Raw genomic sequence first — 17161 nt, 5'->3', positions numbered from 1 at the left:
GTTAGCTATTTGTCTTGATTCTTGCAGTAGTAAATGAATGTGCTTTCAGTAAACAAGAACTCTGAGTATACAAACTACTTATAGGAAAATAATACAGAATTTACAGGGGTGTATTTACTAAAGCTGTAGAATGCATAATCAGGCTCACTGTTGCATAGAAACCATTTTCCAGGTTTTACTGCCAAAGCTTAATTGAACAACATATTTGTTTGCCGCTGCTCAAGGTAGAGAGACTCCCAATCTCCAAAAACAACTCCTGTAGGTGCTAGCCCAGCTTGTGTACTGCATAGATGAGAACAAAGGAAGTCCAATCGGCTGCACTCCAAACAATCCACTTTATTGAACCAGGATAAAACCAATACAGACAGTGGAAATACAGTGGGGGACTGGTAGGTAAACATGTTTCATGCTAAAGACATCGCTTATTCATGGGGCATCGCTGAATTTCCCCATCAACATAGTGTCAATGAGGGAACCCTTACCACATCGCTATTGTGTTCTGCCAATGGGAAGCCTTCCCTGCCGGCAGAACACAATGATCACTGCTGGCGGCTATAGCCACCGGCAGCGATTGCATGCAAAACAATCTGACAGGCTGGTTGTACTGAAGTTGATCAATGGATTGACTTCAGTATAACCAGCCTGCCCATAGAAGGATCAAGTTTTGGCTGGTCCATGGTGAACATTCGATCCCTCTTTGCTTGGCTTTTTGTGCTCCCAAAGTTTGTCTTAATAAACTACTGTAAATTCTTTGTTATCTTGTCATGCTCCTGAATAGACAATCATAAGTTAGCTGCAGCTCTGAGATATAACCTGTATTGCCACTTCCTGGGCTTAGAGAAGACATAGCAAAGCAGTGGCAGGTAGAAGCTAGACAAGTCACTTTCCCGGACTCCCTGTAGTAATGTAGCATACCGGCACTTAGTAATGGTAATGTTACATGTGCCATCAATGAATGAATAACTGGAGGGATGTATATTCATGTGCTGTGATCCAGATTGTCACCTGTGGGCTTGATCAGCGTTTCTCAACCTTTTTCCAGTCAAGGAATTGTTTCAAATTTGACACAATCTCAAGGCACTCTATTCTAAAATGTGAAAAAATGAAACTAATAGTTTTGCGTATTATAGCATCCACACATGTAGAGCACCCAACATTAGAGGTAATTTATTTTTACAATGCAAATATACCTTTGCACACTGGTACTGACTTGTTATTCAAATTATTATTCTATTCTAGTGTTTCTCTTCTCCCTCACTGTGTTAACATGAACCCAGTGCTGGCGGAGAGAGGGAGGCGAGGGTCAAACAAGGATGCGGGCGCCTAACGTCCTCCTTATCCACCAATTACATTGGTTGTTAGGATGTCTGTAGCTGGCCCTCACAATACCCTAGGTGTAATGCAGCACAATAAAACCTGTGGCTTTGTGTAATAAAACAGCAGGCATGATCCAATTGTTGGCTTGCTGACAACTTTTTGGGCAATTTTTAGGCATTTCGCAAAGGCACCCCTGAAAAATCCAGAAGACACCCTGGTTGAAAAAAGGCTGGACAAGATGTTGGATAACACTCCCTTTTATATGACATCAAATAACCTGCACTAACCATCATAGCCTTAGGGAAGAAAACCAGCAACAGGTTAGAATGAATGATGATCATCATATAGATATGCAGAACCATTCTATGGTAAGATCTAAAATGACTCTAGACTTCCAGTGTTGTGTATAATCCATTGCAAGATATTGGCCTTTATTGAATGGTGCAGTACGATGAGCAATTCTGTGGAGGTACCCATAGCGACCTTTCAAGCTTTCGAGTTGGTTTGGGCCGAATGCTGTAATAATATTAAATTCTAAAAAAAAGCTGTAATTATAAATAAACAAAGAAGCACAATTATTACACTTTTAAATACCTTTATTCATATTGTTATTTGAGCCCTAACTCATTTCATGTTCCACCTTACATTTGTATACCGAACTACTCAAATTAGTAAAATATCAAAGTGCATTGTTTATCATTATGTAAGCCACCTTCAGCAAATTATACAATAAATAATTGTAAAAACAAATTAATGAACAGTACACATGTAGCTCCAAAAGCATTTCTAATGTTAAAACCAGAGGACCTTTTACAAACACAGTAAGTTTCTTACTCTCACAATTTACAAGTACAATCAAAGCATGGAGACAAAATGAAAAGAATTGCATTTTAAAGGGTTAGCCCACTAAAACTAATATTTCAGTTTTTTTGCTTGGAGCTGGAGAAAATAACTACATAACAGATGTCTCTAGGTGACGGGACCTCTATGATTTATGGAAACCTGTACTGAGACAAATAAGGGGCTGTGATCGCAATACTCCTTCTAAAAATACTTCTGGCTTTTTTATTTATCTTATGCTATTGAGAATGCAGAAAGTGTGGTAATACCCAGATTTCAATAGCAGGTGTAACAGACAGGAACGAAATATGGGACAGTTCAACAATGGAGTTCCCAAGAAATATAGCCGAAGGGCGAATCAGCAGCGGTCTCTGCAAATAAGTGAAATGTTGGTTTTTAGGTGGACTGACCCTTTCATGGACTAAAGTGCATTTCTAGAATCACTATTCCTTGTAAGCTCAGAGTAACCAATGCTAATGTGTATATTAATCAGGTAAAATTATAGGTGAAATTTTGAACACAATAAAGAGTTTTTTTTCCACAACCGTGATATAAGAATGGCACATCATCAGCTCAAATTGGCCTTTACTAGTTATTTTATAGTAACTGTGTCATTTTTCCACTGTTACTATTGGTTTCTAGAGTGGAAAAGTCAAGCAAAGCTATCAGTAAAGTGAAATTCGCACAACCTACAGCTCTTTCAGTGAAGTGAAATATACAATTGCTGGCTACAAAAATAGAATGTTACCAGGCTTTTGATTAAGAGCTTTTATATGTTTTATAATATTTAAATACTATTTCTTCCAATAACCTACTTATTCTAACTCTAGTCTCATCTTAGGGATCAAAAATTTTAGATATTCTTAAATTGTCATAGACCTACTTCATCTACTGATATTTTTTCCTATTTTAAAATGCACAATTTATGTTGTTGAAATAAAAAGGTAATCATTGTAGAGAGCACATTAGGTTCTTTAAAATAAAATGGTACAATGGCAGAGCATTGATACATACAATGAACAATCATTCAGAGATGAACATTCATTAGACATTGTGCACAGGTGTCAAAGTGTGTCCAGTGTGTTAAACTGAATGTCTCAATATGTATGTGATTTGATTCTTGCAGTCCTATTCATTGGCATAGCAAATGATAATGTTTGCAGTTCTCCTCATTCAAGGGAGTGTGGCTGACACAGGGGCATATATTGGGATTTTATACAGGGACCAAGGGCACTGTATAGCTCATGAATGACTACACTAAGGGGTATATTTATAAAACAAATGCATAACATTTCTCCCAAAGTGCGAGTACATTTGTTCTGTGGCAATGGGCTAAAAAAGCAATTGTTATCAGGCTTTTTCCTGTGCTGGTTGAATGTTTTTCATTGGCGCTAAAATGGAAACTACTGCATATGTCCACTTGATGGTGCCACGTATCATAAAAAACATTCTGTAAAAACGTAGCATCATCTAGTGGACATATGCAGTAGTTTCCATTTTAGCGCCAATGAAAAACATTAGACCAGCACAGGAAAAGGCTAAATAACATTTGGGTTTTTTTTTTACCATTTCCCTTGGACCTACAGCGGATTAATTACTATGCTATGCAATTTGTTATGCATTTCTTTTTATAAATACACCCCATTAACTACCCTGACTTGAGATTGGTTGCTGACGGTTACTGCACAAGACTGCTCTATGCACAATGTTTTTTAATAAGCCGTATAGTGTTATTTAGACTGTTTTTGGGTTTGTGAATAACAGACAGAACTATGACGGGTATAAATATATTGGGCTGTCTGGGATATGAAGCAATACAGTACAGACACTAAAGTTGAAAGTTATAGCCCTTACTGAAACTACTAAGGAGACCGATCATTTTACCACAGTAATGTAAATCAACACTGTGTTCACTGTGAGATATGGCATATATTGTGGCACTTGTATGGTGAACATTATAAGAAATATATTTAAAGTGATACTAAAACATACATTGTTTACTTGCCATTATCCCTTCTATATGTGTATAAAGATCATGCCACTGTATGTAATTTAATATAAAAAAAAATCATCCAAGTACCTTATTTAATCATTGCTGTTCAGAGGTTACATGACATTTTCCAGACCTCTCCTATCCTCAGGGAGGAGATTCTAGTACTCTGCTGATGTATACTCTGTAGCAGCTGAGGATGTCTGGGCTCTGAATCTGTGTCTGCACAGAGCTGATTGGTGCTGTGCCAGTCACAAGATATGAAAAAAGGCTTTCAGAATAAAGAATTAAAATAAATAATTTATAACAACGAAGTGTTTTAAAGCTTATTACGAATCTATATTTCAAAGCAAATGTTTAACTTTTTTTTTTTACAATAACATGGTGTAGGCAGAGTGTAAATTAAATGACAATAGCTTTCACTTTGTTCACACTGTAGAGATCTGGAGGAGGTTCTGTCAATCACAGGCTGTTTTATGCCCCCTCTAGCCTGTGTATACGGCTGTGTATGCGCTGGGTCTAAAGCAATCCATACATGAACCAGTTTTTTCTTTCAACCAGCAGGTTGAAAGAAAAAAAAACGACCTGATTGCCCCATCTACTGATTGACTTCTGTACAGCCACCTTGCCCATACATGGATCAAAATTCAGCTGGTCCCCAAATTGTGATCCATGTATGGCCAGCTTAACAGATTGGTGAAGCCTCCATCAATTAACATCTTATATCCTGCCCCCATAGTGTTTAGCAATAGGAGGGCATGGAGGAAGAGGGAGGAAGGGGACTGTCATTTACCACTGTGTATATGCCTACATGCATGACTCTATAGTTATGTGTGCTGCACAGATACGAAAACGGAGAAAATTACAGCTTAGAAGGGAACTGAAACTGGAACATGCTCAATAGATGTGATAATGGGGACACTGACAGGGAGGGAGGGACAGAGAGCAGCATGGTCAACCAGAAACTAATGCTGCAGTGGTATGAACACATAGTAATATAGCATGTATTGACAGATTATGATGATTTGGGTGTAATGACACTTTAATTAGTTAATGGATGCATTTTTTACAGTAAAAGTAACCCTACTCTTGTAATTCAAACTGAAATGACAATTGTGAATTCTTGCCAGTCAAGTAGTTAAAATAATACTCCCATTATCTACCCGAAAATCTGTAGCCGTTGGTTCAATATTTCACATCTAAGCTAAACAAGCATATTAATATTACTTATTGTGACTTTAACTTAGATTTTCTTTTTTGGCATTGAATTTATTGGGTCCTAAAAATACAATTTTTGCAACTAAATGCAATTGAGGAAGTGATCACAATAAAAAAAAAATCCATAGTGTGGCACTGTTACATGACAATTTGCAATTTGTAATTTTTAATATGGAAAAAATAAACAGGAATTTTTGGGCCAGCTTTAACTACCTAAAGCCAAAGAGTTATTAATTGCTCAGTAGATTGAGATTAACCCAGAAATAACCCCATACGCAACACAGCAATTTTAATATGCAGGGAATAAGGCATTGGTTAACATTAGGTAGACCTGACTATTGAATGAATGGGCCCTACAAATATCTAAGAATGCATTTATTTATGTCTTGGCATGCATGTAAACAAAGTACATTTCCATCATTATAGGAATCATTTATATTTAGAATACAAATAGACATCCCACAGACAATCATCTCTGGCCAATGTAAGAGATCTAATAATCTAGGTATCAAGCTAATATGAATGTACCAAATTAATATTTTAATGACATACTTTTATATGTACGCATTTATAGGATATTCTGCCCTGGACACCTTGTTTCCAAAAAGATGTAGAAACAAAACAAAAAAGGAGTTACATACTTTGATATTTTTACAAAGTGCCACCCTATTACAGTTGCTATGTGAAGCAATTATAGCTGAACTCCAGGATTAGCAAATATTGTCGAAATACAGGAGGAGCGTGTATTCTTACTTGAATCTTGGGTGCTTTGTGATTGTTTTCATGATCTCTGCAGTCATTCAGAGTGAATCTTTTCCTCTAAGCAGGGGCTTCCTGTTATAAAGACTGGTCACTGTTGCTCTCAATCCTTTGCACGGCGAATGGTCTTGCATGCCCCCCACTTTAGTTTTCTCCAGGCAACTTGTAGTGGGTGGGCCTGCTGGGGTGTTCCCACAGCTCTGCTCTTTGCACAAGCTGTGTAACACAATTTTGAAGTCACTTAGTTTTACAAGGTAATATCTGCATTTGTCAAGGCACATGGTGCACACAAAATGGATTTATATCCTTTTTTGGCTATTGAGGAATACATAGTAATGACAAATGTTGTGTCCGGAGTTCAGCTTTAAATTTGGAGAAGAACGTCAAAGTGGCATATAGTAAGACAAGCAGGGGCGGGCTGACCATTTGGAAACTCGGGCACTGCCCGGGGGCCCAGGGTCAGTAGGGGGCCCCAAGAAATGCCCCTGGTACCTTTTTCATAGGCTTTTGTGAGTTTGGGCAAGGACACAGGGGCCCCATGATCCCCTATTGCCCAGGGGCCCTATGAGTTGTCAGTCTGCCCCTGAAGACAAGTAATACTGAAAAGTACTTTAAAGCGTATATAAGGCCTAACAATGAATTTTGACTATTTGATCTATTGTGGTAGATTAAATATACCACTGGAAGTTATTTACCACTTTGTTATCTGTTGGATAAGTGCAAAAACAGTTGAACTTGTCGGAAAAAAATGCATCCCCCACTTTATGTTGGGTAAAACTGTTGCCACTGGGACAAAAAGTGAGGATAAGTCTCTCTAACAAAGGCCAAGACAGCAGTAAACACCCAACAGGAGTTCTAATCTTTCTCTGCTCTATCCGGATCTAACAAAAAGGTTTTGGCTGGGAATACAATTTGTAAACATTGGACAAGGTAAAGGAAATCTACTTATCTGCAGCAGTTCTTAGCAGTGTGTATAGTTGATCCCATATTTGTATGTTATATAAATGCATTACTAGTCTGCATGTTTGATTTTGTTATGGAATATAATCCAAAAATGTTTAAGACACAAAAACCTTTTAAACCTCAGCCTATCAAAAGAAAGGAGTTCTACTCTGTACCTGATGGGGGCAGCAGAGCTAAGACGATAATATTGAGGGGTTGCATGCACACTAACCCCTGGTTTACATATCTGCGTTCCTGCATTCCGTGTTTTACGGGGGAATGAGAGCCTATTTATTTGAATGGACTCCTGTGCCCTGGGACACGCAGGGAAGAAGTCCCCGCACTTTTCCTGAAATGCAGCCCACACGGAACCTCGGTTGCGATTTCCAGAGCGGGCGGCGTGCCAATTAAAATTAATGGCAACTGCAAGCGACTCCGCATTCTTCTGTGCAGGTGGTGCAGCTGCACAGATTTTTGTGCGGATCCGCATCGGCACCACCCACACATATGTGAACCTAGCCTTGCAGTGGTTGTAAAGGCTGAAGGTTTTTTACCTTCATGCATTCTATGTGCACTCCACGCTGGCCCTGGAGACTTCCCGGTGTCTACCCAGCATCCCGGTTCTCAATCTACCATCTGCAGCGGAGGAAACCACTTGCGGGTTCCTGCAGGACAAGGCGTCTGGCGGTGCTTTTTATTCATGATGAGCAATTATCCACTCTTTATCTTGTGAGTTTTTATGACCACTTGCTAATAAATTATACTCTAAGTCTTGGTTCACACTACTACGATCTGAAAGTCGCGCAACTTACAGTGCGACTTTGCCAGGCGACTTGAGTGCTACTTGAAGTGACTCTGAAGCAAATTTCAGGGAATGCCTTAGTAATCTTCATGTAATGTCAAATCCAAATCACATCAATATAGATGAGGATCCAACTTGAAGGCGACTTCCATTAAAGTCTATGGGCACAAGTCAGATAGAAGTCGTTGAAGTAGTTGGAGCGACTTCAGTAATGCAAATTAAGACAGCTTTCATTGACTAACATGGGATTTCACGTCATGTGACTTGGGGTCTCACAAGTCGGATCCCAAGTCGCAGCAGTGTGAACCGAGCCTTAGACTGCACTTAGATTGTGCCCCCCCCCCTTAAAATTATTATTAAGCTACATGGGCAACTGTGATGCCTGAAATGAAGCTCAACCAGGTATTCACTTTTTTAAGACCTCTCCGTAACTATTGGCCCAACTTTGACAAATACAGGCTTCCCAACACATTAGTTTATCGATACATTATGATATTTTGAAGACAACTAGGTCCCTTAGTTATGCTGTGGGCTTGTTGATAACCAAAGAGATAGGGCTCTATGGAATTCTTTGCATATTTTCTACCTTCAGCCCCTTGGCAGCCCTCCATTAGGTGCTCCTCACAGGACTCAGTAAAGCATATCCCAGTGTGGTAGCCATGATGAATATGCAGCCCATGTTAAGGGCATATGTAGGAACAGTTGTTTCTACTTGCCGTCAGTTCATAGCCTTACTTGCTACATATGATGTGGGTGAGCATCTGCTGCATATGTTGTAGGTGAGCATCTGCTGCATATGTTGTGGGTGAGCATCTGCTGCATATGTTGTGGGTGAGCATCTGCTGCATATGTTGTGGGTGAGCACCTGCTGCATTTGTTGTGGGTGAGCACCTGCTGCATATGTTGTGGGTGAGCACCTGCTGCATTTGTTGTGGGTGAGCATCTGCTGCATATGTTGTGGGTGAACATCTGCTGCATATGTTGTGGGTGAGCATCTGCTGCATATGTTGTGGGTGAGCATCTGCTGCATATGTTGTGGGTGAGCACCTGCTGCATATGTTGTGGGTGAGCATCTGCTGCATATGTTGTGGGTGAGCATCTGCTGCATAGGTTGTGGGTGAGCATCTGCTGCATATGTTGTGGGTGAGCATCTGCTGCATATGTTGTGGGTGAGCATCTGCTGCATATGTTGTGGGTGAGCACCTGCTGCATATGTTGTGGGTGAGCATCTGCTGCATATGTTGTGGGTGAGCATCTGCTGCATAGGTTGTGGGTGAGCATCTGCTGCATATGTTGTGGGTGAGCATCTGCTGCAACATTGTAGTAAAAAGAGGCTACTGTTTAGTGGAGCAGGGCTGTAGAGATTCATGTAACAGACCCTCAGCAAATGTATGACATGTCTTCTGTAGTTGTAATTTGCGATGCAGAGTAGCTCCACTAAGACTGCCAGTATATATCTGTGTGTTAGAAAAGAACAGTACAGCTCTGTATTCAATAATACATCATTCAAAGTAGTTTTTCAAATGTAACTAGTGTAAGTACCCTAATTTGCCTTGGTCTTAGCCTCTTGCAATCCCCTATACAGAAGCACTCAGCCTGGGAGTCAGGCTGAGTGCTTCTGTATAGGGGATTGCAAGAGGCTAAGACCAAGCCAAATTTGGGTACTTACACAAATTAGGGTATTTACATGTGCTGCATGCAAATGTTTAGGCCATGAACGTGCTAATATGAATAGAGAGCAGAATGAACAGAGGGATGACCTCATATGTCTCCTGCTGCACTTTCACTGTCCAGTCAGTAGGCTGGGGATGAAGGGAGGACACCACTACATTCCTTAAGTCTACATTCATGCTGAGCTGAGCTGAGCATTTTTCAGGTATTTTTTCAAGTTTTTTTTTAGGCGTTTTAAGCGTTTTTTTTTTTTAGCAGATTTGCAAATGTTATAGGCTTTTTTCAGGCATTTTTCATTTAGGAGTTTTTGCTGTGGCCAGTAGAAATGGAAATAGCTGCTGCTTGAGCTAAAAACATCTGAAAACAAAATGCTTGAAAAAACACTTATTCCCACTGTTCAGGCATCTTCCATTTAAGTCTATAGGGACAAAATGCTCAGATCTGCCTGGAAAGTAGCGCAAGTACTTTTTTGAGCAACAGGCATTTTGCTACAGGTGACAGAATGCTCAAGTGTGGAAATAATGGGATTTTACATGTGCATTTCTGAGTGTCAAGCATTGAGCTGAAAAACACTCAAGTGTGAATGGGGTCTAACTGTAAATGATATAATTCACCTGGCTGTGCTGTGTGAAGGGGGCTGTGAAAATCTCATGACTGGAGGGACAAAGATACAAATCCATAGGGTGGTAAAACATTGCCCTCCCATGCATATCACAAAAATGCACAAATGATATGGTTGACTAAAGCTAGACAAGCTGGCAACTGAATCCAGCCAACGAGGGAATTTACTTTATCTGCTCAGTGTACAGTGTGTAACAGCCATGTTTACAACTCTTAATAGGTGAGGTCTCAAAACTCATTTTAACTAGCGCTGTTGTTGGATTACCTTATATAAGAATTACATTAATTTTTACAGTATTCTCATCCTACACATATTTCAATCAAAAGGGTAATGGCACTTTTTATGAACTTTGTTCCAAACATTTCTTGACCTGTCTAAATGATTAAAGTACAAATAAAAATTTCAAGTCCATTTGGCAGATATAATAGAATTGCACTGATCTTATATGGCTATTCGAAGAGTAGATGTTTGGTATAGGTGTCAAGTGATACTAGAAACAAGAATTCTGCATTGTAAAATGGAGCACCCTTGTATAGGCGAGCACCACAACTGTCAGCCTCTCCATACTCATCTTTACTGCCTGTGATTGGAACTATTTCAGCGATCACAAACATTCTTACAGTCTAAAAGATTGGTTTGTAAACCCTGGTATGCAACCAGAGACACTTTTTTTAGGTTCCATTTTATTCCTTCAACATAAACGAACACTGTCTCCTACCTACCTTATATATATATAAAGCAATTCAGGTCCATGCAACACCTTCAGGGGACAGTGGGGAAACTATTAGTGAGACAGCTGAGGACATCTGCAATAGTTTACGTAGGCCTAAAGTGACTAAAGGGAACAAAACTTAAAGCTTACGATTTACACATTTCCCTACTTATTTTGTTGCATGTTTAATGCTTGTATTTATATGTTCCTGTGAGGCCTCCTTATCTTCACAATCTGTAGTAAAAGGAGTGGAAACGTTGGTAGGTTAATGCCCACCCAGTAGGCTGGAGAGGAATCCTGAAGGCTTTTTGCTCTCAGATTCTTGGCTTGATGAGTGCCCCACTTCCTCTTCTATGTCCTCAAGTTCTGACTGGTCCAAAAGTTCAAAGTCATCAACTTCCTCAGTGTCAGTATCCTCAATGGAAGTGGGAGCAGGAGTTTGTGAAGAGAGAAAGACTGACTTTAACTGGTCAGTGATGGCTGCTGAAACAGCGGCTGTGATGACCTCACTAGCCACACCGCTTACTAAATTATGTGGCTGCTCACTGCCCAAAAGCAATGACAATGCTGTTACTGAGCTTTTTTCAGCTTGTGGTTTTTGACTATCTTTGTGTCTGCTCTTTGGAATGACAGGTAGACCTATGCTAGAGTCTTCATCATTGGATGGGGAACCATTCTCAGGAGAAGGGAATTCAACCAGGCCTCTGGTGAAAGCTTCCTCATAGTCACTTGGGCGATCCAGATCTGTATTTAGTAAAAACAAAAAAGTTTATTTGAGTGCAGAACTAAAATGCAATGTATAAGCAAAAACCTATGTTTTAAGATACTGTAAGTCCTAGAACAAGCTGTGGCTTAAACAAAGACTGCTTTAGCTGGTGGTAGTATTAGTTTTTAGACTTTTTTTCACTTCATGTTGCCCTGGTCACCTGGCCAGTAACAAACTTCCTGTCTTAGGTTGTCTCCACTCCGGATAGAAGAGCAACCTTTTGGCAGCAGCATTGCTAATCTAGGGAGAGAGTAGTTAGATGAACCTTCAGATTTACTATAGATAGACTTGACTAAAAATTAAACCCAAACTCCAACTAACACTTTTAAGCTGCTGCAGCAACAGGTTTTTTTTCTTTAGAGATAAAAGGTTTACATAAATGAATAAAAGTTAATGGAGAACAGGCAGATAAATTAAAGGGCCGCATCCTTTATTTATAGATCATTTTTCATTTATAGAAACTATAGTATGGCTTCTATGAATGGAAGAGGTGGACGGAAAACCTTGGTCATAGTCGGCTCTCTTGATAAGTGCCCGTCACAGGCCCCTCAGCTCTATTAACCCCCATTGCACTAGAACAGTAGTCTCCAAACTGCAGCCCAGAGGTCGAATGTGGCCCTTTGCTTGTGTTTATGTGGCCATTGGAGCACTACTTCATTCACTGGCACCAACAAAGGGGCACAATTCCTCCCAATGACACCAAGGATGGGACACAATTCCTCCCAATGACACCAATGATGGGGCACAATTCCTCCCAATGACACCAATGATGGGGCACAGTTCCTCCCAATGACACAAACAATGGGGCCCAATAACACCAGAGACGGGGCACATTCTTTCCAATGACACCAGTGATAGGGCACAATTCCTCTCATTGACACCAGTGATAGAGAACAATTCCTCCCAAATACACCAACAATGGTGCCAAATGACACCAGAGACGGGGCACATTCTTTCCAATGACACCAGTGATAGGGCACAATTCCTCGCATTGACACCAGTGATAGGGCACAATTCCTCCCAATGACACCAACAATGGTGCCCAATGACACCAATGTTAAGGCACAATTCCTATCAATGTTGGGCACAATTCCTACCAATAATGGGGAACAATTCTACCAATGACACCAACGATGGGGCATTGTTTACTCCAACTGATGCCTGGACATTTTCTACTCCCAATGGCCACAGTCTGCCCCCCTAAAGTCTGGAGGGTAGTAAACTGGCCCTTTGTTTAGAAAGTTTGGAGACCCCTGCACTAGAAGATCGCAGCACAGGGGGTTGGAGGAGGGGGGGATCGTAGGAGGAAGATTTCCAGTAATCTCACAACCAGCAGCACAAGGGACACATCAAATTAACTGCGATGTCCCTTGTGATTTTTCTTTAGCTAACCTTTGTTTGTAAAAAAAAAGTGTAAGGCATATTTCACACAGGGCGGATTCCATGTGAAATCCGTTCATATCAGCAGCGGATCAGCTCACCGATCCCCTGCTGATTGGAGCAGAGCGGGCAAATGACAGGTCCATGTCTGCTCTGTTTATGCAGAAGATGACCTGGTAGGTGAAAACGGAGTCCATTTACACCCAACTGCCCTTAAATCCGATCTGCCTAGGGTATTTTTATTGGACTGGATCAGAAGAGGTAGGTGGGTGTAAATGGACACAAGTCCTGCCAGTCCATAGGAGTGATTGGAGGGTTTGATCAGGTCCACCTGAAAAACTGACAGGCAGACCTGATCAGACCCTGTGTGTGAAAGGGGCCTAAAGCATATTCTCTCCCTGTAAAAAGATAAAAAGTAACTACCTGCCCCTTCCTCAGCCCACACTGTCAATAGCTGTTGTAATCAACATTAAACACAGCTTGAAAAATCTTCATAATCCAACAATTCCAGGAGTGTCAGATTCAGGCTCTGTTCACACCAATGTGTTTTTTAGTGCTTTTTACAGAAACGCACTACAGTCCATTTAACATGGTTTCCTATGGGACATTTTCACATCTATACTTTTTTGAGCTACTGCATTTTTGGAAAGTGTCAGGGACTTTTTTAAAAGCAAAAAGCAGCATTTTTGCTATAATAGAGTTCAATAGAGAAGCTGCTGAAATGCATGGTAGTGCTGCATTTTTGCAGCATTTTGCATTTTTATTCTTCCCAGCAACAAAGAAAATCCACTGTAACATAAAAAAAAAAGAACTGAAAAAAATGCAAAATCTGGTAAAAACTCATCGAAAACATGCGTAGAAAAACACAAAACAAACTGCAAAAGGCACTGGAGAAAGCATTAAACGGAAAGTGCATATATGTAAACCAAGCCTCGTGGTCTTCAGCTGCGCTCAGTGGTTCCTCACATCAGCCATTACGTTACTCAGTAATGATAAAGGGGTTGGAGGGAGGAACCCAATGTAATCCATGTGTTAAAACGGAGTTCCACCCAAAAGGGGAAGTCCCACTTTAATGCTTTGTCCCCCGCTCCTCATTAAGGATTGGCACCTTTGGGGAGCGGGTACCCGAATTTGACAGGTACCCGCTCCCACTTCCGCTGAGATCACCTAGGGGATCAGAAGTGGAAGTTGTCCTCCCTCCCTCCCTGTAGTCTTCTGGGACACGTAACAGGTCCCAGAAGATTATGGGGCCATTCACAAAGGGCAGTGCTTTGCGCTTGCGCAGTGGGCACTCGGCTGTGAAGCTGCAAGCTGTCACAGCCAGATGCCCACACTAAAGATGCCGGCGCTGTGAAACCAGTGGTAGTGAGGACACCACTGGATCGAGGGACAGGTAAGTGGCTGTATCTTAAAAGTCAGTAGCTACAGTTTTTGCAGCTGCTGACTTTTTTTTTCAGCTGGAACTCCGCTTTAAGTAAAGAGGGAAAAGTTACAGGTGCAGATATATTTTGTTAATATTTTACTTTGAAATGAGTTCATATACTAAGCCCCATATGAGACACCAAGACTTTGTTCAGTTATTATGCAACCAAATAAGGTCATTAAAATCACAAGTTCCACAATACCAGATACTGCTTAGTACATAGAAACACATTATTACTGTTCTTAGATTGCTGCAAGCATATTGCAATAGTGATGGAGCCATACCATCGGATGTATCTGTCTGTGGAGTGTAGCCTTCTGAAAGGTTAAAGGTTCCATTTTCTGTCCAAGACAACTCTGATGGTTCTGTGTCAGAAATTGACAGTTCCTTGACTATTGTTCCTGGAGTGATCTACAGGAAAAGACAGGCAATGACAGGGTTACCTAAGTTTTAGCCCGTTACATTCACTGACATTATCATAATATTCTGAGCATTTTTCAATACTGATTCTCAAGAAACAGCTACTTATCAAGGAAAACATAGCTGTGTATACAAACGATAAATCTCTAAAAGGCCTTTAATCCTGTTTTAAATTGTAATTTGCCTTGTTTACAATTAGGCGTCAGTTTTAAAGGGGACCTTGCAGGTGCTGCAGGATTTCAATCCATTGCGGCATATTGTGTTACCAATGGTTTGTTTGGTGACTGTGGTCCCAACTGCCTTGAGATCATTCACAAGCTCCTCCTGTGAAGTTCTGGTTTGATCCCTCACTTTTCTCATGATCATCCTTACCCCATGAGGGCAAATCTTGCATGGAGCTCCAGATCGAGGATGATCGATGGTTATTTTGTATTTCTTCCATTTGCAAATCATCACTCCAACAGTCTTCTCACCAAGCTTCTTGCTGATGGTCTTGTAGCCCATTCCTGCCTTGTGCAGGTCTACAATCTTGTCCCTGATGTCCTTTGACAGCTCGTTGGTCTTGCCCATGCCCAGCACCTTCTTAATTTGACAGGACTAATCTGTGTACCACATGAGCACATAGCCAGTCTGCGGGAGCCAGAACTATTGTTGGTTGGTAGGGGATCAAATACATATTTTATTCACTGAACTGCAACTCAATTTATAACCTTTGTATCATGTGTTGTTTCTGGATTGTTGGTTGATATTCTGTCTCTATCATTTAAAACACATCTATGATAAAAATTATAGACCCTTCATTTCTGCAGGGGATTAAATCATTATTTTCCCCACTGTTCAGTGTATTCAGACAGCAGGGAAGTCTCTCCACTGTCAGAATACAAAGGCTCAGATGGAGGACTTCCCCATCCACTTCAAATGTGTGGACGGGGAAATCAAGTAATTTTTTTTTTTATTCAACCCAGTGGCTGAACAAAAAAAAAAAATACTTCTCTATGGGCTGCTTAACACAGCCTTGCCTAGTGCCTTTTGGTTAACTACTCCACAATTCCCACTCTCAGATCTCCTACCTATCTCTCTCTCTCTCTCTCTCTATATATATACATATATATGTATATATATATATATATATATATATCAATAATAATCATACAAGCGACTGCCAATTTGATACATTTATTGTAGACACATTTATTTACCTGAGGATATAATGCAGACAAATCTATTTCACTGTTTTCGTCAGGACACTTTTCAGGTTTTTCTGTAGGGAAAATAGTAAAAGAATAAAATAAATGTTTGGTTATTACCTGCATAAGGTTAATATTGTCTACATTTTTTCAGTCAAAGTTGCAGGAAACTAATTATAGCATGCAAACACCATAAGGAAGAAGACAGCATTTGATTAGTAGATGTTCTGGTTTAGGGAGCCTTTTATCCTGCAAAACCATCTAATCTTCATGTAGTCTTTTTTTACCAGTATGCAGAAACTGTAGCTGTATTTCCAATATGACATTTCTGTCATCTCAGCTTTTATACCCCAAACTTACTAAAACATTTGTAAAAGGCAGCTCCAAAAGATTACACTAACCAAATACATTTTCATGTACACGACAGATAAAACTAAATAGACTTGGGATAGATATATTTTTTAATTTGATGAGTGTATTGGATCAAAATGCCAAGACTCATTTATATTGCTACTCGCTTTCCACTATAAACCACTGGGTTATTCAACACTGTGGCCTCTTGCTCTCTCTAAAATGGAAAAAAAGTTTTACCTATAGTTCTACTTAAACAATGATCCCCTCCGAACACCTATGCTGCCTAATCTGTGTAAGAATAATGTATATCAGCCTTTCATTTAATCAATTATTAATTAAAAAAAGAGAAAACAGAAGACAACAATCAGGTACAGTCACAACGACAAATAATAAAGAATAATGCCTGAGCTCTCCTTCTGCCTTTTTTTGTTTTCGCATTCATCTTAATATGCTCCACTGACTTTGGAGTCCCAAAGACAACGGAGCACTAAGCACATTAGCACTTAGAAACAAATGCATGTGCTATACCTTCTCAGAATGTATGCTCATTGATCGCTCAGCTGCCCGTACATGTGCATTTACCCCTAAGCAGACAGTTGTCAGAATGTGTAATATCCCTTCCATACCTATCACATGTGTCTAAAACATATCAGTATACCACAACAAATATCAGTCTCATCTCCACTGACTGTGGTTCAGTGGAAATTTCAGCCCCATTTCTGTTTAAACAATCCCTGGCAACATAGCCCTGCCCTATC

At 40.2% G+C, this 17161-nt stretch overlaps 1 protein-coding gene across 2 annotated transcripts in view; it reads right to left on the bottom strand.

Annotated features, from left to right (window-relative positions):
• Positions 1-1892: 1892 nt before the first annotated feature.
• The window catches only part of RETREG1 (reticulophagy regulator 1), a 148040-nt gene continuing 132771 nt past the window's right edge, over positions 1893-17161 (bottom strand). For both annotated transcript variants that reach the window (XM_089674828.1, XM_089674829.1), the window contains 3 exons: positions 16062-16123; positions 14727-14853; positions 1893-11617 (listed from right to left, as the gene is read on the bottom strand). In XM_089674828.1, coding sequence (XP_089530954.1) covers positions 11139-11617; positions 14727-14853; positions 16062-16123 — 668 coding nt within the window. In that variant the 3' untranslated portion in view covers positions 1893-11138. The remainder of the gene's footprint in view (positions 11618-14726; positions 14854-16061; positions 16124-17161) is intronic.

This window comes from Staurois parvus, unplaced genomic scaffold (assembly GCF_062004578.1).
Source record: "Staurois parvus isolate SC_StPar_1 unplaced genomic scaffold, SC_StPar_1.0 ptg000153l, whole genome shotgun sequence".
In the NCBI taxonomy this organism is placed as follows: domain Eukaryota; kingdom Metazoa; phylum Chordata; class Amphibia; order Anura; family Ranidae; genus Staurois; species Staurois parvus.
This window is presented reverse-complemented; position numbering and strand designations above follow the sequence as displayed.